The sequence below is a fragment of the Anolis sagrei genome, chromosome 6 (assembly GCF_037176765.1).
Source record: "Anolis sagrei isolate rAnoSag1 chromosome 6, rAnoSag1.mat, whole genome shotgun sequence".
Lineage (NCBI taxonomy): Eukaryota > Metazoa > Chordata > Lepidosauria > Squamata > Dactyloidae > Anolis > Anolis sagrei.
In genome coordinates, this window is record NC_090026.1 from 62,319,406 (window position 1) to 62,343,467 (window position 24,062).

At 37.7% G+C, this 24,062-nt stretch overlaps 1 protein-coding gene across 7 annotated transcripts in view; it reads right to left on the minus strand.

The window, feature by feature from the left end:
• IKZF1 (IKAROS family zinc finger 1) overlaps positions 1–24,062 on the minus strand; it is a 78,075-nt gene that overhangs the window by 34,835 nt on the left and 19,178 nt on the right. For all 7 annotated transcript variants that reach the window (XM_060781525.2, XM_060781524.2, XM_060781523.2 and 4 more), the window contains exons 2-3: positions 22,602–22,655; positions 16,620–16,739 (exon numbers count right to left, since the gene is read on the minus strand). In XM_060781525.2, the coding sequence (XP_060637508.2) occupies positions 16,620–16,739; positions 22,602–22,655 (174 nt within the window). The remainder of the gene's footprint in view (positions 1–16,619; positions 16,740–22,601; positions 22,656–24,062) is intronic.

Sequence of the window (24,062 nt, forward strand, 5' to 3'; positions counted from 1 at the left end):
TGAATTTTATATAGAGGGAGACTTGGAGCAGATTGTTTTTGCTGTTATAGAACATGGAAAAATTGATCAACTTGCAGGAAGAGTGACTTCTTGACAGTAGGTGCTGTTTAACAGTGGAATACACTGCCATGGACTGTGGATGAGACCCCTTCTTTGGAGGTTTTTAAAAAATGAATGTAGAGCCATTTATTGAGAATGTGTAGCAGGGGATTGGACTTGAAGTTCTTTGTGGACTCTTCCAACTTCCAGCCAGTTGACCAACTTTCTTGTGTTAATTTCTTCCCTGCCTTTGGAATTTCTTCCCTGCCTTTGGAATTAGTACATACTAATGATTTCTGAGAAGTGGCTTCCCTCAGAATAAGTTATTTTCTGCTGAACAACCAGGGAAAGGAGTGCCATCCACCTCTAGAACTTGATGTTTCCTTTTTCTGTTCATACTCTGAAACTGGGACTTCAGTGCCAACCACAGAAAATAAATATCAGGCAGAATACCCACTGTCTTTTGTTTATTTTGTTGAATGCATTTAACTGTTTTCTGAAGAGTATTCCTATATATTTGTATTCTATTTTAATAGGACCAGATGTATGTTGTATGTTGTGTTTGCACTGTCTGTTTTTGATAAGGCCAACTGGCTAATCAATAAAATTGTTGTTGTTGCTGTTTTCTGAAGAAACTGATTATGATAAGAGCCCATGGCCAATTTAATATCAAGAGAACATTCAGAATAAGTATTCAGATTTTTGTGCAATAATGCAAATATGGTAACAGCCTATCAAAATATTCTCCTGCACAAAAAAGATGTACAGAATAAATGTTTGGTCTTCTATGTGGCTCTCATTCATTTCAGTGGGGTCTGGTCAGGAAACTATGTGCTCCTGGCCTCTTGCTGTAGTTAACATTACTTAGGATGGATGGATGAATGGATGGATGGATGGATGGATGGATGGATATAGATGAATGCAGAATGGAACTGTTTGCCTTGGTTTAACTGTACTTACTTCTATTTCCCTGACCCCAGAAGCATTCTAGGCAGGGATACAAAGATTTCCCTATTGGAAATTCTTTATCCTAATTCACATGCCACACTTCAAGAAATTTTGGGAAAGGTAACAACTATTTCAAGTCTGCAATGCAGCTATAATCCTTTCATCGGCAAAGTTTCATTAAAATGTGACGTAAATGTGACGTAAAGAACAAAGATGAACAACCATGTAGATAAATGGGGGGGGGGGGTTGTCTCTCACTCTTTTTTAATAGAAATAATGTAATTATGCGGGGAATATTAAACATTTGCTAAGACTCATGAAAACAGAGCTAAATCTGCAATATGTTTGCTGCATCAATCTGTTTACAGTAACCTAACAATCACAGATTAGGCACTGTATTACTAGATGCAACCATAAAATTCAGAGCAGTCAGATAGTCATCATGCAACAATCCCCACGCTGCTTTCCCATTGGCTCCACCATGCATGGTCAACTCTGAGCAGGAGCATTGTGTAAAATGCCTAAGCTTTGGGTTGCATTTGAGTAGATATTTTAGTTGTTTAAAGTAGGAATGCCACTAAACCCAGTTACAATGAATTATCCCATTTCTAAAAGGGTAGCATTCCCATGATGCCTGACTGGTTTTTTCAATTGAATATGTGAACAAGTGGAAATCATAACCATAATGTATTTATTATCCACCTTTCTTTGCGGCTTGAGGTGGGGTACAATATAATTAAAACAGCAAAGTAAAACAAAGCACTATTAAATACATATACAAACACACATATATAAAATGTAGCTTAAAATTTATCAATAAAATGCAGCTTAAAATTCACAAGCTAATATTAAGTAGGTAGGCCTGCCGGAAGTTGTGGTTTAATTTCTGACAGCTGATTTAGCGGTTGGAGCTCTTCCAGTAGGTAATTCCAGTCTTGGGGCAGTTGTTGAAAAGGTCCTCTGGGTGACGGTTGCCAGTCGGATTCTAGCTGGCTGCCCCACAGAGCACATAAGTATGTGAGGGAGATTGTACAGGAGAAGGAAACTTGGACGCAAACCATGTAGGGCTATAGAAGTATCACCTACATATCAAGTTGACTTATGGTGACCCCATGAATGACCCTATTTGTAGCAGTCCTTCTCAGGTGTTACAGATTCTGGGCCATAGCTTCCCTGGTTGAGTCTATCCATTTGGAACACAGACTTCCTCTTTTCTTATTTCTTCCTACTTTACCAACCATTATTGTCTTTTCTTTTCATGATATGGCCAGAGTACAATAGTGTCAGTTGAATCTCCTGAGACCATGTGGTGGCTGGTGTTGTGGCTGAGGATTAACTCATCATACATATTATATTGTGTATGACTTTCCATTCCAAATCTGCTAACATGAAGGGGGAAAGAAAATGAAGAATGGGTGTTCTACCGAAGAAAAAGTAGGCACGGGCACTTGACCTGCTGAAGAATATGAAGGGTAGATTAGGCCTCATTCAGACACCTTTAGCTATTGGAGAGGGAACTGATCTTTACAATGTTCTCAGAACAATTTGGTTCTTGGACCTTCCCATGGTAATTACAGCAAAGTTTATTGATTAGTCCACTGACGGTATCAACATTAAAAACAAAAACAGAAACGTACACAAATAGACAATAATCACTATCCTAAGACTCCCATAATAGTGAACTAACATACATTCAAACTTGATTACCATGGTAATTACTTTTGACCTGCCTCAATATTATTCAGTCAAAGCAGCACACACTTTTGGAGTATTTTGAGTATTAATTATCTCTGTTCTGAATTAGTACTAACAATAATGATGTTTCTTGAAGGCTAGATTGGGTAATGAAGCCGTGTGAGTCAGAAGAGCTATACTACGATAAAAGGTGACAAATTTTGAAGTTCCCAAGGGAACTGGAATAAAATAGCTGAAGCAGCACATCACAGGTTCCCCTGTCTGGTTGAACAGGAAACCTCTACTGTTCCTCTCTTGCTCTATCCCTAAATGTAGCACTTCTGGATTCTTTAAAATGTCATGATTTTCTTCATTCCCCACAATTAGTCTTCCCCAGCCCAGCAGCTTGGACCAAACCTTTCTTTCTCATCAGCAAAAGCACAAGGGTTTCAGAAACTGTGACAGATCTTAGGGTATGTTCTTTGCCCACAGACTTCTATGCATCTATGCTAGGAAGAAAGGAGGTTCTGTCATTTTGTGCACTGCTACAACTGGTCTTTGGTATCTGATAGCTTTGGCGTATAGGGTTGTGTTATGCTTTGTTTAATTTGATGTTCTTTTTAATAATTTGTTTTAGCTACTTTTAACTATATATATATATATATATATATATATATATATATATATTCTACAAACCTTTTAGATGAATCAATTTTATTTGTTGTGAGCTGCTCAAGGCATCAGATTATTTCTATTCTTGGAAGCTAAGAAGAATCAACCCTAGTTAGAAGAGAGACTGCCAAACAATATTAGCTGCTGTAGGCTATATTTCAGAAGAAGGAAGTCGGAAAACTATTTTGGAAAAAGGTGGGATGTACAGTACTAGATAGTAAATCCCATTTTAAGTGTGCAGTTTGAAAGAGCTTGGACCTTCAAAGCCTACTGACTCACAACAAAACTTTTACTATTACTGATGATAATGCTTGTGAATTGTTTTTATTAATAACTCACAAATAAACTACTACTACTACTACTAATAATAATAATAATAATAATAATAATTTCTTGTGAGTCTGCTGACTGGGATGACTCTAGTCCTCAATTTCAATGAGGTAAAACTCCTCATCCAGAACTCATCAAGACCAGCTTTGCAGGTCACTGAAGTGAGAAAGCTGATTTTTTGAGATGTATAGGAGATATCATCTCAGGCTATCAGCTAACCATTCTTTTGTGATAATTACAACACTGTATAAGAGGGCGTAACTTCGTAATTTCGAGAACTAACAATCTGGCAGAATCAGAGGATATCAGAATACAGGTCTGAATCTTGGTTTCCTGCTTCCATTTTTGCTCTGGATCCTTTTGAATGTGTATTGTACTCCCTAATATTCTTGCAAAATCTTTCTGCACAAGACCTCCATAAGTAGAATGTGCATTTTAAAAGCTCCCATGCATGTCAAGAGGACTTCTGCAGAACTTCCTTTAAAATGCAATATCCATACATGCATGTATGGATACACACACCATCTTTCTCCATAGTCAAATAAGCAGAATTCAGTGTAAGTTACTGTGAATATCCTGGAAATTGAATTGGTCTCATTTTTGTGCTTAAATGTACTTCAGTTTGCACATCCCCCTCACATAGTTGAAAAAGTGACCAAGGAGGAAGAAGCTGCAAATAATGAAATATACAAATGCAGGAAAAAGAGGAAGCATCAGGCAGCTGAGAGCCCAAATGAAATGTGAAGAATTATGGAGAAGTGACAGAAAGGGAAGCTCAGACCAGGAATTGTACTTGGTGGCTTAACTAAGAAGCAAAACAACAACAAACCAGCAGAAAACGTTGCCTCCCTTTCTGATCTGAATCAGTCTGAAGTCCTAAGGCGGAAGACTGGCAAAAGATGATTAGCAGTATTTCAGCAACATACATCTGCCACTTCTGCCCAATTTAGGGCCCACACACACCTAGTTTAAAGCCACTGCAAAATGAAAAGATACTAATTACTCGGTGTAACAAACTGCTATAAAAAGTTTTACTATTGGATGGATGACAACAAATACTGAACAATAAAGAGGAAATAAAGGGAAAAAGAGCAATGAAAAAGATACTGCTCTACATTTTCCATTCAGATTAGACAATGGCACTTGCTATAGGTGGTTATCCTTAGGGGAGTAACTACCATTTTCTCCTAATGTACTACAAAGCATTTACAAAACTCTGGTGAAATTCACGATTCTGGAGTGACCTTTCTAGTGCTCGACTATACAGTAGCATTAGCCCAATTCTATATAGCCAAGGGGATATATTTGCAAAATGCAAGAGCACATTTGACTAGCTATTGCTCTCCTGCTTGCGAAACATAGTATATGAAGGCACACAGAGACGATGAAAATAAGTGGTCATTGTGCATTAGTGCTATCAACAGTGGAGAAGGTCTTTCCAAAGAGATTGTGACATTTTACATCCTGTTCATTCAAAATGAAACTTTACTGCAGCAGGAAGGTTTATAGATTTCTTGCTAAACATTTCCTCTTCTCTTTTGTTCCAGCACAGAAATAAAAACCCTTTAAGCCTATATCTAAAATCCCAATTCACTTAAACACTCTATGGATTTTTAAAAATGTTCTAGAGCTGATCAGAAAGAAAAGGAAACACACACAAAACAAACCTCAAAAAATTAAACATGGAATAACAATAAGTCCTGGCAAGATTGGATGGAAGTTCAAGTTAAATAAATGGATGAAATCAAACACATCTTAAGGATTCTTTATTGACAAAAAGAAAATAAAATTGAGAAAAGGTGTGGGTCTTTAATGCCAGTCTTCATTATATAGACAATGAAGTCACAAAAGGGTTTTAATGCCTAAATCACCTGACAAAAGACACCAAGGTGAGCTTTCTGAGAATACTGTAGATGGAAGCCCCATCTCACTAAAATCAGAGTACAGTAAAGTGACCTAAAATAGTGCAAATGAAAACATAGGCTAGAGGTTTAGAATAAAATACACCAGGAATCAGGTGTCTTCTCTAGTCCCCTAGATGCATTTAATTTTAAAAAGATAGAGAAAATCACCCCAGTAAGCCTGGGTCAATGTATACATGGGCCCATGCTGGAAAAGGGATCAGAACAAAGGCAGTAAAAAGAAGCCAAGTCAAGATGCTCCCACCACATTACCCTGCCCAAAACTGGGAGGTGGAGGGGGGAAGAGAGATAGCCTCCTTCCATACCTTCTTTTTGGCCTCATCAGAATTCAGCCACAATGTAGGGGAGACATTTAAGCACACAAGAACACATGGCAGAATGTATCAACAGTTTCTGGTGCCCTTTCTTCTCCCAATATATTGTTTTTTAGTGAATGCTGGTATGGTCATAACATTTCGTTTATGTTGGTTAACATTTTTAAAAGGGAGAGAAAACACAACACCGAGTAACATTCCCTCTTGGTCTTCAGGATTTCCTCTTTCTTGCAACCATGATATACTAAAGAAATTAAAATGAAAGAGGACTGAGAGCCAGTGTGGCGCAGTGGCTTGAGCACAGGATTACAACTCGGGATTAAGGTTTGATTGTCCCTTGGTCATGAAAATCCAAGGGGTTGCCCTGGGTGAATCACACACTTTCAGCCTCAGAAAACCCTGTGATTGTTCATCCTAGTGATACCACAAATTGGAAAAGACTTGAGACACAACAAGAGCAACAAAATCTTACATATAGTAATGTGAGAATCCATTTAGCTCTCAGCGCTACTGTTCTCGCCATCTTCTATATGGGTTCATGGCCACATTTGTATTAATAGGGCACATGGTTGGGTAGAGGTTTTTAAAAGCAAGGGATTGAAAAACCAATGTCCTGATGTAAACTTCTCTATATGTTAAGTACTACTCTAGAAAAAGAGGTAAGTTATGGTAGTGAAGGGATTCTGATCTCTGTAGCACCACCGTGTACTGTGACAAATTTTCTGTACCCCCTCTTTAAATGGAACTAAGATGTAAATTTATGTTTAAATGTAAATTTGCTATAGCTCTCCTCAAACCTATCTGATGATCTTTTACATCCTCCACCTCAACATGAGAAACAGCCCAAGCAAAGCCACAGCATAAAATGAGTGGATCTTTTTGTTCTCAGGAAATGCGCAAGAATCTGAGAATCTTAGCACAGTAGAGGTCAAAAAAAAAAAAAAGAGGAGGAGGAGGAGAAGTGAATTTCACATAGTTGAGATCGGTGTTCACACAGGAAGAATATCTGAAGCTGTTTGTTCTGAAGTTGTTCCTTTTGTTACAGTGCACTTTCTCTGTGCTTTGGGGCACACTGTGAACCTGACTACATTAGTTAGCTGTGGGAGACTAGTGACTGAATTACCTCTAATATTCTACACCTTGCATTTAACACACAGCACAACTACAACACTTTCTTTTCTTAGTAAGATGACAACAGGCATGTTTTGTATTTGATGAATCATGTTTGTTATACAGGGTTAGTCAAAATGAATAGGCCAATAAGAAAATTAATTGTAGCCGAATTGGCCTATTCATTTTGACTAACCCTGTATAACAATTCACTAGCCAACTGCTGAATCAGAGATCTAGGACATTTTCACGAGAAGCTTTTAAAAACATTAAAACACACACACAAAAAAGATGTTATATAGTAGGCAGCAGTAGAGACTCTATGCTACAGGTACCACTGGCAATGCTGCAATATGTAATATGAAAGCATCTTTTTATTGAAATTTTCAAAAAAGTATAACTTAAATCCCCTAATTAAAATAAAAACGCAAACACTAAAATAAAATGACTGAAACAATACTAAAACAATCCTCGGTCCTCCTTCTCCACAGCCTCCCACCAGTCTGTATCCCTCTTTTTTAAAAATAACATATAAATAAAAAAAATACATACACGCAACATTAAATACATTAAAAATACAGTTGACTTCTATAACCTTCAGTAGTTCACATGCCCTAAAATGTGGAAGAAACTGGGATAAAAGCAAAAGTGGCTAAATGACATTTCCTTGACTGCAGGGATATACAATGATGTGAATATGCACATTTTCCAGCCAAAATTGGGTTTTAAGCACACCTTTTTAATGTGTGTTTTTCAGCTTATTCAGATTAACAGCTGAAAAACACGTGTTAAAAAGGTGTGCTTATGCTTAAAACTTGATTTTGGCTTGAAAATGTGGATATTTGCATCATTGTATATCCCTGCAGTCAAGGAAAACACATAATTTTATTCCTATACCCTGGTGTGAACTGTTCTGGTGCAACTGCACATTTTAAAATTTGAAAACAACTTATCTGGCCTGTAAACAAAAGGAGCCATGGACACACAGGTAGTTAAATGGACACACAAATGGAAAGCAATTACAATGGAAACTCCCTGCAACCATTCCTTTGTTCTGATCTTTGTGAAATGAAACAGAGCTTGAATTTACAGGCAGGATGAGAAAATATAATAAGTATTCTGCTTGTTTGTACATTTAGACATCCGCATGAGCGCATATGAGATCCAGTGCATCTTGAAGAGTCATTAAAAAAAAACCCCACAAACTTCCAATGGATGTCCCTCATCCATCTTGCAGATTTTTAAAATCTGCTACAAGTGAAGGTGTCAGGATGGCGGGGATAATTTACTAGAACCGACAGGTCTGTATTTGGACTTGGTGTCAGGTCGTGAGATTATCTGCCCCTATTTTTCCGCTATCTGGAAGTGCTCTGAGATGCCTCTAATGCCCATTTCATTGTGCCACCAGGGGCTCCAACATTTACATGAAACCTCTGTGAGAGATCATCTGGAGGCATGGCAGAGGGTGCTGTCAGCACACTGATGACACCCAAATATATTTCTCCATACCTGCAAAAAGAGCTTTAGCTAAGGATAGTGTGTATCCTCTAAATGAGTGCTGGAGAATGTAATGGGATGGATGAAGAATAACAACTAGAAACTGAATCCAGATAATACAGAAGGTTGGAGATGTGTCAACTAGTTCTGGATGAGGTTACCATGGAGTCCGTGGTAGCTGTGTATAGGAGCCAGCGGGCTCCATGACAAAAGGGAAGGGGAAGCGGTGTATGCCACCAAATTCAGCCCCACTCAATAAGGTCGTAAGCCACCATTCTACATAAGTGCCCTGGGAAGGGAAACACAACTCCCCAGTGAAGCAGTTATTAAAAAGAAGATTAGAAAACAGTTTAATAGCATAGGAAATCCTGGAATCAGTTTGAGCGCTGGATGGTGATTACACAAACCACAGAGCACTGATGCATATTAATGTCTTTCTTTTGCATGCTTTTGTGGTTTTTTTGTTTTCTGGCCACTGGAGTTTCAAACTTCATTAAATGGTATATGTGACTTTAATCTCTACCAATAGCAAGTATACAGCATTATGTCAGGAGAGAAAATATTGCATAAGAAAGCCTGTGCAATAATAATAATAATAATAATAATAATAATAATTTTATTTCTTACCTGCCTCTCAGTAGGTTATAGAATAATTAAAACACATAAACATTGTAAAAATAACACAAATACACATATTAAAATATATTTATATAAAAGATACATATTAAAACATATATATATATATATATATATATATATATATATATAATGAGTGTGAAATTAAAATATTAATACACATAAAGTAAATGATCTTGAAGCAAAATGTGCTTAGGCATGAAAAACTATTGCTACAATTATAGGATTGATTAATAAAAATACAAGACCTCCTTATGTTTCTCTTAAGAACAAACAAAAGAAGATTTCTTGGGTAATTTGGTGGAAGTAAAATAAATTCCATTGAGCACTAACAGAAAGCTCAAGCCAGGATATCAATTTCACTAGGATATACTAGCAACACAAAGATCAAATTAAGAAAATACTTTGCACATTCAGATAATCTCGTATTATCATTGTCTTATTTCCTTCTAGTATATGTATGCTGGTCCTTAAATCCAACAAAATCTCTTCCTCATGAATTAACATTTCTTAATTTAATTTCTAGGCTGTGCTGTAGGGCAATAAACAAAAGAAACACCTCATTGATGCAAAAATATATAGGTGTCAGTACAACAAAAACACCATCACCTTTAGGATAGGAAATTAATGTCTGCACCAAGATTTATGTACTATACTCTACAAAATGTACTGAGATCCTATGTGTCCCTAAGCAGAAGTCTCAATGCAGAAGTTACAATCAATGCAAGGAAGAGGTTGCAGTGTGATCTCAACCTGCTTCATGCACAACTTTTTCCCTATATCCATTTCAAAGTTAACAGTTTGTATTTTGCTTTTGTACTTTTAAGAAATAGTGTAAGCAAACAGTTGTAGACTTTCCTAATAGGAAGAAAAATGGTGAGGAAACTGCTTACTAGCAAAATGTCTGTATATCAGACAGCCAGAGAAACACAATGACGGAAAAGTTTGCAACTTGAATGTACTATGATGATAATAACAACAACCAGCACTATAGTTCTGCTTTAACTATTCCTGGTATATGTTAATTACTTTGAACACTTGAAATGTAAGATCCTGTATTATTAGCTTCTTCTGTTTTGTAGAAAGCTGTGTCTAATAGCACGACTGTGCTCCACTATACTTCAAGGATGTGATGATGTATTTGAGTCTTCAATGAAAAAGAGTGTGATTTTATCTGCATAATCATATATTTTTTTCATTCAAATTAGATACCTGGATTTGAGGACCTAGAATATGACAATCCTAACTGCCTAACTAACCTACTTTGACTCCATTTTCTCGCTTTGTCAAATTTTGTCCTGAAATAAACTTTGTGTGTTTCTGTCCAAACACACATTCCTCTTTTCAAATGGCTTGTTTGGAAAGACTTTTAAAAAACCCCAGAAAGCTACAAAATTTTGCCAGGTAGAATTATAGAATCACAGAGTTGGTAGAGACCTTAAGGACCATCCAGTTCAACCCTCCTGCCATGAAGGGACACAAAATCAAAGCACCCTTGACAGATGGCCATCCAACCTCTGCTCTAAAACCTCTAGAGAAGGAGACTCTACCACACATGCAACATATTGAACTGTTAAACAGTTCTTACCATCAGGAAGTTCTTCCTAATGTTTAGGTAGAATCTATTTTTCTGCAACTGAATAATAATAATAATAATAATAATAATAATAATAATAATAAATAAATAAACTTTATTTCTATACCGCCCTATCTCCCCGAGGGGACTCAGGGCGGTTTACAACAGAAAATTTGCAAACATTCAATGCCAGAATAACATAACAAACAAATCAAATCATAAAAAATAAAATAAACAACATCACGTGTATTTATAGAACAACTCAAAAATAACAAACGTAGACAATTAAATATATAAAACATTTAGAACATGTTTACTACTAGATCTAATGATAGCAAACACTCAAAACATTAAAAGTAAAAAGGCATTTACAAGTCAACAGGGCTGAGGTGGTGTCCAAGTCAGAGTGATTAAGGTGCTGGCCAAAAAATTATAGATTATTATATTATAGACCTATAGGGGTCTAGTGACCATCCCCCTCCCACACCTGCCTCCCCATAATATCCACCCCCATTCTTTATGCCCTCCCAGAGATTCCCACATTCTCACAATTAAGGAGTCCTTTGAATACTGTTTAAGGACAGGAATGCAACCCAGCTCTTCATGGGGGGCGGGGGGCGGTATAAACTGTGGTATGAGGGCCTTTGGGAGGCAAATGGGGGCATTTTTTCTCATGATGGTAATCCATGTCTATCCATGTTGGTAAAAGTCCTATAGTGCCAAGATCTTATTGATTAGCTTAACATATCTGGATTGCAAAGCAAGCTCTAGGTCTAGTGCTGGCTGTTTTATCTGCTGCTGGCATCAGGTGAGATGGCACAACTGTGGGGGTCATGCTCAGTATGTTTGGAAAGGCTGGCCCCAGGCAGGAGTTCTAAGGTAGAGTTCTCACCCTCTGGATGTTTCTGTGTCCTATTCTTCAGAGGAGCAGAAAACAAGTTTGCCCTCACTTCAGTGTGACATCTTCTCAAATATTTAAGCAGCCTCCTCTCAGTTTTTTCTCTCCAAGTTAAACATACCCAACTCCCTCAGCTGTTTCCCCTAGGGCTTGGTTTCCAAACCTTTGATCATTTTGGACACCTTTCTCTGGAGACAATTTAGCTTCTCAATATCCCTCTACCCTTGCTTACTTCAGTGCAAGACTTTGTGTGAAACAGTGTTATATGACTAACTAAAAGACTTAAAATAAAGCAATAACACTGGTCCAAATTTTAGAAAAAACAACAAACTTTTCTTGGTCACGCAAAAAGTGGTACATGGCAAGCACAGTTAAAGAATGAACCTAGGCTCATCTAATCTTCTCAAATACAGAGGAACCTTCTAGGCCTCCAGAAATATCCTAGGGCTGATCTGCAGACACAAGGAGCCCTCCAGTCTAAAACAAGTCTCTTCATAGAACAGCCCTATATACCTAAAATGACCTTGATGCAGATAAGCCAGAAACTCTGCTAGATACTTTTAGCTCTCCAGCTAAAACAGGACTTCTGAGGATGGCTAAGATGTGTTTATGAGATAAAAGATAGCTTCCTTTCACTACAGATAAGATCAGCAGGCTCACTTTCTGAAGTGAGAAAAGCCACGCAACTAAACATACATTCTTATATTTCCAGTTTAGCCAGAGCTCTCCTTATTCCACATCTCAAACACATATGTTTCTTTCCTCAAAAAACATTTATAATTCTCAACTTACTTCTCCAAGGCTCACTGATGTCCTGGATGACAAAAAAAATCCATACATTACACAGATGTAGGGGTTAGGTGTGGAAGTGAGGAAATAATTTACCATTGTACTTTAAAGAGCCAGAGAAGTAAGGTCGTGATACTATTCACACTTAGATAAGAGCTGTATTTATCACCGGGAGTGTGGCGCAGCTGGCTGAGTGTCAGCTGCATTAAGATCACTCTGACCAAAAGGTCATGAGTTCGAAGCCAGTCTGGGTTGGAGTGGGTTTCCAACCAATTGTGTAGCCCATTGTCGACCTTTGCAACCCGAAAGACAGTTGCATCTGTCAAGTAGGAAAATAAGGTACCACCTTAAAGTGTGGGGAGGCTAAATTAACTAATTTATGAGGCCATGAAGACTTCAGCAAAAAGCATGCAGGAATGCGGAAGTACTTCATCAATGTCGCAGATGGACGATGAAAGCGACAGCTCCCCTGGCGGTCAGAAAAAGTTAAATAGCCTCTGTCTATGTCTGTATATGTTGCATGTCAAAATTGGCATTGAATGTTATGTGTACACTGTAATCCGCCCTGAGTCCCCTGTGGGGTGAGAAGGGCGGAATATAAAAGCTGTAAATAAATAAATAAATAAATAAATATACTGAGTTTCCTGGGAGGAAAGGTACCATATATATGCGAGTATAAGCTGATCCTAACAAAAAAACTGGGAAAATGTATTGACTTGAGAATAAGCCGAGGGTGGGAAATGCAGTAGCGACTGGTAAATTTCAAAATAAAAATAGATACCAATAAAATTATATTAATTGAGGCATCAATAGGTTAAATGTTTTTTTAATATTTACATAAAACTGTAATTTAAGATAAGACTGTCCAACTCTGATTAAACTATTATTCTAACCTTCTTCAGTGTAAATTTGCTTACGTATCCTTCCAATAATGAGAGTAAAATAATAAATTATTTAAAATAATAATAATGTAATGAAATGTAATCGTAACACAAATAATAGAGTAAAATAATAAATGTAATAATAATAATAATAATAATAATAGAGCAAAATAATACATGTAATAAAAATAATAATAAATAACTTTGACTCGAGTATAAGCCGAGGGGGACTTTTTCAGCCTAAAAAAAGGGGCTAAAAACTCGGCTAAAACTTGAGTATACATAGTAAGACCTGAGGAGAACTTACATCTCTATACAGTTGTATTAGATTGCACTGACATGCCCATTTGGGGATTAGTTTTGAGTGGATACATACAATTGGTATGACTTTTGAGTAGATACATGCTGAATCTGTTGTAATGGGATCACCATATCAAACCGTTACTTGTTACATACTACCAGGAAACATTTTAGCAACCCTTCCTAAAATATTTCCTGTGAAGGTCTTGCTTGCCTCCTCAGCCTTCAACCCTAAATGCAACAAGATCTGTGGACATGCAAAATAAACTTCCTGTATTATGAAAAAGAGGGCATATTTGTCATATTTGTAGATGACCGAATTTGCTAATACCCAGGAGGCCAGAATCAGAATCCAAAATGACAGATTAGAGAGCTGGGCCAAAACAACAAAATGATTTTCAACAGAGAGAAATGTAAGGTACTAAACACAGGCAGAGAAAATGAAGTGTTGATATAGGATGGGTGGCACCTGGCTTGAAAATAATACATTTGAAAGGAATTTAGGTGATCACAAGCTGAATATGCATCAACAGTATGATGTGCCAGCTGAAAAACACCCAATGCAATTCTAGACTGCATCAATAAGGGGATAGTGACTAGAGATCAAGGACCATAACAGTCCTACTCTGCAGGCAGTACCCAAGTTATGAACAAAATAGGTTCTGTATGTTTGTTCTTAAGTTGAATTTGTTTGTATATTGGAACAGGTACATTTTTAAGTGTAGCTCCAGGCAAATATTCTTTAGATTTGGATAACATAGGGAAAGGTTAAAACCCCTAGTGGTGTTTGTTGTGTGGTCTGTGCCCAATTAGAAGATTTCACCTCACTTTCTGTCCCTGTGATAATACGATTTTGAAACATTCGCCTTCTTGAGGAAACAAGGATTGGTGATAAAGCTTCAGTGGAGACACTTTTTCTGCATGATAACTCTTTCAAGGAGTGTATATCCCTTCCTAGAGGTAGATTTCTCTCACTTCCTGTTGTGTCACCCCCATTTATAAGCGGGAGTCATTTGTAAGTCAGATGTTTATAACTCGGGACCTGCCTGTATAAGAAATAATGGGATTCTATTCCTATACCATATAAGAATCTTTTTCACATGAATTTCATAGAATCATGGAGTTGGAAGAGATCTCATAAGCCATCAGGTCCAACACCCAGCCAAACCCCATACTCCTATGGTAAGAGGGACTTGCTTTATCTATATTGTTACTTGTATTGATCCATAAAATCAATAAACAGGAAGGTGTCCACAAGGGCTGAAAATGCAAGCGAGGGCCTTCTTGGTGGCTACCCCTTGTCCCTGAAACTCCCTGCCTAGAGAGACCGGAATGCCCCTCTCCCTGCTGTTCTCGGATGGCAGACTAAAACCTTTTTATACAGATATGCTTTTAAAGAAAAAAAGTTTTTAAGACCAAACCAGGTGATGTTGTATTTTAGATATATTACTAGGTTTTAAATTGTTAATTGTTTTAACTGTTTATTTGTAATAGTTTTGACATTTAATCCTAATTAAGTGTTTGTATATTGTTTACATTTTAAACTGTATATGGCATTGTTTTTAGTGTCCCTAGATATTTTGGGTTTCTTTTTAGAGAGTAAAGCAGGATATAATAACAATAATAACAGCAATAATATTTGTATGTGCATAACAAAAATCCACTAATCCACCCATGCTTAGTAAAGCAGAAAACTTTCTGCCAGCAAGGCCCTGTTCCTTTTGTGATAAGAGCATTTGTGCAACTGTTTTGTGTGATGGGACATTGGTGGATTTTTGATGGCAAAGTTCCGTCACTGGGTTGTTTTGTCAAAAAAATGTTCACAGCATCATTGAGATGCGACAGCAAGGCGACCCAAGCTGTCTCTATCTCATAACCCGACCTGAAAAGAAGTTGACAGGGATCAAGATAATCAGTTTCATCCATGAATCTCTGGAAGAGAGAGGCAACCCCATGCTTACCCAGAAATGGACTATGGGACATTTCGGGGTTGATGGTTATCCTGTACAGAGGCATCCAGAGAAGGCTTTTTTCAACAATGGTCTTACAACTGCCTCCTTTAGCCATGTTAAAAACCCTTCTTGTACAAGGCACTGATTACTTCCTTCATCCTCTTGACCAATTCCTCATAGTCATTTTAATGCCCCAAGAAGGGCAAGGATTAATGCGGTGGGGCTGACCTCAACAAGATCCTGTCCACATCCTCAGACTGCTGAAATCCATTGTTACTGAACAAACAGGGGCAAGGTTACATCCTTTGGGACTGTACTGACTATGGCATTCAAGTGAGAATTGGTCTAAGAGACTGCATCTGCAATGTGCCATGGGATTTCTTCACAGTGGGATGTTGAGCCATCTCAATTTTTTTTTTTTGAGGGCCAGAATGAAATGGGTCCCTAGCCGCTCAGAACAGCTCTGTTAGATGGCTTTTTGCAACTGCAATAGTGGCAGAAAAGAATAATTTTCTGCCATGGAGTAAGCCTTCAGGTAAGCTCTAGCTTGCATTGGGTCAGATTTACTTCTGGTCTTCCATCAATATCTCTAGTTTGAGTTTCACTCATTTCATTAGCAGTCTGACTCATAGAAATCCTATCACGGTGTTTTCTTGCAAGATTTATTTACAGAAGGTTTGTATTTGCCTTCCTCTGATCAGTGGGGTTTCCATGGCTGGAGGGGGCATCGTAGTCTGGAAGTTGAAGCAATATGCCATGCATGAGCCTCTCATAACACTCTGTACATCGAGTAGTACTATCACATGATTTAAAAACTCATTGGGAAATTCCAATTCTTTTCTCTATACCGCATATTTTATGCATTTACTTTTCCTTCATGGAACCAATTCAATGCAAAATAACAATGACTGGATCGTCCTTTAAATTAAAAAAAAAGGTTTGTTATCTTTAAGAGAGAAAAACAGAAAAAATAGGCTTCTGTCAGAATTGAAGATTAACACAGATTTTTAAGTATCTTTTACATATTTCAGCAGTACCTTGTAAATGCAAGTAGCAAAATTATCTAGAGCAGTACTCTTACCGAAAACTCTCTCATGCCTAGAATTCTGCTGTCCTCCTGTGCTGGCTGAAAGATCTTCTGGTATAGGCATGGGCTCATCAGCGTCATCTGGGACATCACTTATGGAAGGACTTTCTTTTCCTGGTAATACAGCAAGTTGCACTAGTAAATTTAATAGAAGATGCGACTGAAGGGACTGAAGGGCCAACCAAGGAGAACAAAGTGGCTGCAAGGAGTCTACCTGACACAACAGATTGACAGTTGGACCTTAAAGCACCCATGTCAAACACAAGGCCAGGGGTTTCAATTGAACTCATCACATCATTTTATGTGATCCGCCAGGACAACATAGTTACATTTATACAGCCTTGCAATTACAACTGACCCTTTGAAGGCAACCATAAGGGTGATGTGGTTCCTGGTGAAAATCAGTTTGATGCCCCTGACATGAAGTATTGCTCAGTCTCAGTCAGACTATCTAAAAAAACAAACAAACAAACTAATGGATGGGGTGGGAATGTGTACATGTATGCGTGTAGGTTTGAAAATTATTTCAAGTACAGTATAACATGCAAAAGCACTCCTTTTTCATTGATTAAACCCAATAAGAAATTGAAAAGAATGGGGGGGGGGGGGGAAAGATTAGGGAAATCATATTCAATACTGTTTTCTAGGCCTTCTTCATTATACTACTATATACGGTTCAGTTCAATTCATGTCAATCCTTCTTCATCTCCATTTAACACGGTTATGGTTTGCTTCATAAAATATTGCTTTCAAGAAAGGGAAAGAAGTGTGAACTTTTGAGTTGATCATGCAGGCCTAGGGAATTCCTTCAGGAGATAGCAATGGCCGTATTCCAAGAAGTAGGAACAGATGTGCCATTCTGATCTTACTTACATTGGTTGGCTTGTTTTATCTCCTATATCTGCCTTAAGAGTTTATACTGTATTGTGCTGGATTATTTCCCACAGTTCTAAACCTTATTTTAATGCCCTGCAAGTACTGCCCAAAACATAATTGAATGGGACTCACAGTGGCCTCACCTACACTGCCATATAATGCAATTTCAAACTGAATTATATCCTTTATTATATGAGTCTACGCTCACCATATAAAAAAGTTTCAAATTACACTAGATGGTAGTTTACATGTGGCTTAACTTATGATATGATCTCTTATCACTTAGAAGTTTAAATATTTATTTACATGTTTTTAACAGATCAAAATAGTAAGGAGGCTTACCCTTCATTTGGGGGGGGGGGTGCCCAGAAAGGGTAGGGACACTGTGCCCATGCCCAGCCATGCCCAACTGACCTAGATGGGCTGTGTGGCCAGTCTCTCACTGCTGCAGGCCAGAATCGGCATTTTGTGTCATTGTAGAAATGCCCATATTCACACACACAAATAAGTAAATCTATCTCTTTTCTATTGAGAATCATAATATAACTAAGATATAATCCCATTGTTTGAAAATACATTAATTACAAGCAATTCATAATAATTAGTAACTTCCAAGTTCTGCACTGTGGCGAGCTGAAAATAGATACAGGCTTCTTAATGACAATTGAAAATCAGTGAATACTCTCTAGCCATGTGAATCCTGACTTGATTTGTGCCCAGGAGGCAAAAATATATTTTAAAATCCACCTCTTTGCTCCAAGATGGTGACTGTTATTGTTAGCTTCAAAAACGGTGATTTTTTTATATATTTTTAGACTGGTTGGAGGTATGCTGAAAACTGGGAAACGGGGCAACTATTCTCTTGTTGCATTGACTTGTTGCATGGAAAAAGCACTAACACTGGAGATGTTGTTTATGTCTTTGCAATTGATAAGCAAGGACATATATTTTGCATTCCCTGTGTGTTAAACTTCACAAACAAAGAAGACTTGTTTTCCCCAGTGATGTTTTGTACAAGATATAGAAAACATGATGAAATATTAGTTGTTATGTCAATCAGAAGCCAAGATAATCATTGGGACTTCCTTGCCATACTGATATGGCCTGCCTTGCTCAACTTATCAGAAACAACTAAAACAACAACAACAACAACAACCAAAACAGCTGCTTTGAGTCTCCTTGTGGAGAGAAAAAGCGGGGCATAAATAAACCTAGCAATAATAATAATAATAATAATAATAATAATAATAAACACCCAGCTTGCTAAAGTCTTGCACGTGCAAACTCCCATTCCACCCTAATCTCCACCTCCTTTTTGTACAGGTGTCTCTGCAGGAAACCACAAGCAAGAGGAAATACTGCCGAACTATAGAGCGTATAAGTTAACACTCTACTTTATCTTCTCCCCTGCTTGTTTCAACTGGGATTTGCCATTAACCTAGACATATGCTTTCAAGTCTCACACAAAAGTTTTCTTTCCCTCAATTCATTCCATATTTGAAATAAGATAGTCTTATATGACACAACCCAAGTGAAGGTCATTAGTCACACACTGTAGTTCCGGGCAAACAATAAACAAATTTGTGCAACCCCGAATTAAAAAGGAAAACTTGAGCCAAATTTACAAAACTTAATGGGTAAAAAGTTAGTAAGGAGTGTGTAGATATGAATATCGGTATTTGCACTTTGTGATTTAAAAAGAATGATTACATTACTATTCACATCAGTATTCCCCAAATGGGGGAAACAGGAGTTGTTCTGCTGGCATCCAAAGAGCTAAGTAACTTGGGACTACAATATCTAACATGCTATCTTCTCCTATATGTATAGATCTTACAAGAGACCTTACATAGGGTTTTGTTGGTCTCACAACAGTTTAACAGAATGTTACCGTGAAACTTCATGGAAGGGGGTCTTCTCTGTGGTGTTGACCTTTTGAAATGTTAAATACTTTATTACAGATTGGTACCTAGCTTGGTGTTTTTGAACTGTCTAAACTGGTATTTTAATGGTGCAATCGGTTTATTTTTTATTTCAAAATATATAATTTATTGTGTTTTCATTGTCATCTTTCAAATTATATAAAAAAACAACCTTGGAGAAAGGTGTAATATAAATAAAATAAAAACAAAAATAAAGAAGTTATAAACAAACAGGTATTGCTACTAAGAAAAATAGTCCTTTAAAATAATAAGAATAAAATTGTCATAAATGTATGTCAGTGGTTCTTAACCTGTGAGCTGTGGACCATGAGTGGGCCAAGAGGACAAAAATTGGGTCCGCGAGCCTCCTTCCTCTTTATTTATTTTATTTCTGCTCCTTTCGCACTGCCTGCCACTCCTTTCCTTTTGCTGACCATGACATATGTTCTGTATCAGAAACTAGAGCTAATATGGTCTATCCAATGCAATTTTCTGAATCAGCACCCCAAACCAAATCTAAAGTTGATCAAAAACTGATTCGTAACCCTTTTGGTACTAATGTTGGAGAGTGGTCCTTGGTCAAAGTGGTCCCTGGTCAAAAAAAGGTTGGGAACCACTGTTGTAGACAGTTACATAAGCAAACCTACACTGCAGCTCCAACTTGGAGAGAATTAGGTTTTGAAATAATTTAAATGTAACTTAGTTATTAGACAAAGAGATCATCTAGCACCTTTGGGAAAAACTGGGAGAACAAAGTTGGTAGAATAAACTTGAATAGACTCAAGTCTACTTCATTAGATGCATAGAGTTACATGCTTAGGATGATACTTTTACTGTATAAGCAGGCTGTATTTGAAACAAAAAAACCTGTTGATATGGTGATGGGATGTTAGGTTTAGTATAACGATTGTCATTTTTTGTTAAAAAAATGGATTCTTTTTCCTGCCTCTCCTGATTTTTTTAAGAGCCTGAGAAGTTTGTTTTTAGTAGTTATTCATTCTCTTCCATGTTAAAGTGTTTGTTTTTTAAAAAAATGGATGCTGTAATTTCTTACATTACTTCTTACTGTTCTAAAGTTTGAGAAATAATGCCCAGGAAGACTGAAGTGTTCTATCACTGATTTGTGTGTACTGTATTCCCATTTCTAATGTCTGATTTATGCCCATTTATATTCGTACAGAAAACGACTGTATGTTAAAAAGCCATTATTCTAGATCAGCTATGAAGATATTGGCATATTGTAGCACCATACATGTGCTCATGATTGTACCATTAACCTGAAGGTATATGTCATTACAAAAAATGAAGTACCATATATATGACTAGACCACATTTATAAGTTGAGGACACATTTAGGGGCTGAGTATATAAATTTCAACATAATGCATGGATAAGTTGAGGGGCATTTCACAGAGGGGAAAGTACCAACGCCATCCCATGGCCAGCTGCTCCTGGCCACCACCACCATTTCTCCATCCAGTCATTCAAAAAGGCCAGAAGTAGTGCCACAGCAGACAGAGTAGATAGAGTTCTTTTCGGTTCTTTCAGTATGGGTTAAGCTCTTGCTTTAAGGGAATGGTCTATTTTCTAACGAGTGTTAATGTACAGCACTCACACTGACCTTTGGATAACTCGATCATGTTTTTTGTTGTTGACTTTTTAATATAATTTCTAGACTTGTATATATAGAGAAGTTGTGTGTGAATATATAGAGTAGTTGTGTGAGAAATCTTGGTGGCTAAGTCTGTTATAATGCCATCTAGAACTATGTTATTGACCGCTAATAGTCCATCCTTGTATGGGATGTTGATATATAAGGAGTCCACATATACATATATAAGGATTTAGTTAGTAGATCATATGTGTTATTACAGACTGAAGAAGAAAAACTAATCGCTACCTCACCAGACGGACTACTTGGCCCATCGTGTGCTGCTCCCCCCCTCCCATTTCAGGGCGGAGACATGCACTTTTGGATGGGCTCCATCCAGAAAAGGGAGAGCAAGTGGCATATTCCACCACAGTGGCAACATGCTATCTTCTCCTATATGTATAGATTTTACAAGAGACCTTAATCATGGTTTTGTTGGTCTCACAACAGTTAACAAAATGTCACCATGAAACTTCATGGAAGGGGGTCTTTTCTGTGGTGTTGACAAGGTCTGACATTTTGAAATGTTAAATACTTTATTACAGATTGGTACTTAGTCTGGTGTTTTTGAACTTCCTGTGTTTTCTTATCAGCTATGGGGAGAAGCCAGGCAGCGACACTTTCCCCATGGAATGGGTAAGTCGTACAATGCGGGAGTCAATGGGCTCTGTACGCTCCCCGCTAGGAGCCCATGGATTCGCCACGATGCATGGTGAATCCATGGACCTTTGTGATGAGGTCCATAGTCTCAAACTATTGAGTTTGTAAACTTTTATTAAAGATAGTTATCTACTCAATGTACATTCTAGAATGGGAAAATATGGGCATGGTCATCTTGTTTTGGGAGGCCCACAACTTTTCTGTGCCATCCCACACCATGCAGGAATCTCAAGGAAAGAGCTTTGATTGCTCTACAGCCTATGCTACCCTGCATCGTATTCTGGTTCACCATAAGAGCATTTATATCCTCAAGGATCCATAACTGGATTTTTTTTCTCAGCATTATTTCCAGGAAATAGGAAAAACCAAGGTTGTAATATTCAGTGACATTAAAACTGAAGTAGCACTTTCATTTTTTTTCCTAAAATTGAAAAGAGAGAAACCTTTAAAAATAGTAATAAGCCACCAGGTAAAACCAGAAAACAACCATGTTCACACCCTAGTGTATATTTGCTATGATTCCCAATGTTGAGGTCTCCAAAAATGGTCCCAGATTTAAATTGGCACTGAATCTCAAATGTGCACCACAGATGGAAATACTGATTTTCTGTTGCTGTTGTTGCTGCTGTTGTTGTTGCTGTTGTTGTTAAAGTTTCTTTTTTAAAAAATCCAAGTGGTATTAGGTTTGATATTGAGAGATAAACATTAATTATATCATGATTTCCAATCTGGCAATACAAAGGGCCCAAAGCAATTATGTAAGAGATAATAGGAAAATTGCTGTGTCCTGATTGAAAAACCAAATGGATTTCAGATTGGAGGGGCTTTCTGCTCTCCCTTCTAAGTCATATTCTTTAGTGATCATACCTGAAACTTGGGATATATCTTGTGCCCCATCTGTTTCCATTTTCCTCAGGTTACCTAAAAGAAAGAGAATCAGAAAAGGCCTTAGGTTTAATGAAAAGTACAAATTCACAGGAGAGAGAGATGGAAAGAAGGGAGGGAGAGGGTGGAATAAAACTTTGCTATTTAACTATGAGATTATCTAGCAAGACTGATGTGTTTTTTTCTTTCTTTCCCATCCTGCATGCTTGAGGAGGTATCAGGCTGGCACAGACCTTGATCCTTTTAAAAAGAGCATTACAAAGATTTATAAAAATATCATTACAAGCACAGGAGGACCAAATTTGTTATTTATTGTTAATTTCCTACTGCATAATAACCCAAAATGCAAACTGACTGCAACAAAATTAAGCAGAAAATTAAATGGCCCTGGGTCATTGTAGGCAAAGAATTCATTCTCTTGGCTGATCCATAGTTATGTTCTTTCTAATTTACTGAGCATGCATCGATGAACCTTGAGTCAGCTTGGTGACACGCGTACAATCAGCAATCAAAAAACGAAGCAATTTGCTGAAGAATGTCTCATTTACCCAGGCAGGCCTGCATATCTGAACAGCAACTGCCACTACCTCCATTAATAATGAATACACCTCAAGCAGTGGCAGATGGGCAAAACAGCAGTTTCTGTCTTTTGGCTCTATCTTGCTTGGCAGTCCTTTGCTTCAAACCACATCAGTTTTCTTCTACATGGGGAGAAGAGGTACTCCCTAAAATAGAAAACCAAACTCTGGAGAGCAAGGGAACTCAGGCCTTCCTGTTTTGCTGACAGATGGCTTGGCTCCACAGATTTGTAACAAATACTGGGAAACTGTTTGCCCTTCTGTTGTGACACATAATGTTCCAAAGAATAAAGTTGCAGAGTGACCACAAACACCAGGGAGAGGTATGCCGTGGTAAGTGAGGTAGAAAGAAAAGTAGAAAATCTTTGTTTGGAGTGTAACACTTCAGGTTTGAGGTCTCGAGAGTCTGTGGTGGACATCTGCTGGCTCTTTGGATAATAAATGTTGTGCTAAGTTAGGTATTCTCAGCACACCTCCAGCATTTAACTCTCCAAGTACTGTACAATGGCAACAACTTGGATGACCTTTCTTTGAAGAAGGCATCTGAGCTCAAGTTCTCTAACCTCTATGAAGGCTTTTTCTTGTCTTGATGCTGAAAAACACCCCTTCTAACAGCCTAACATTCTGGACTTCTAGAAGCCGCCACAGATCACCATAGGCTAACTTTCGTGAACAGCAAGAGCCAACATACAAAATCCCTGTACAATATTGGGGGCTACAGCAGGCTCGCACAAGTTTGTAACCCGCCATCTTGAGTATGTGACATATATATATATAGAGGGGGGGGGGTATAGTCTACTAGAGCTTCAGAACATCCCTGTGATGCTTGCTGGGCTCAGAGGTTTGTCATTTTGATGTCTCAAGT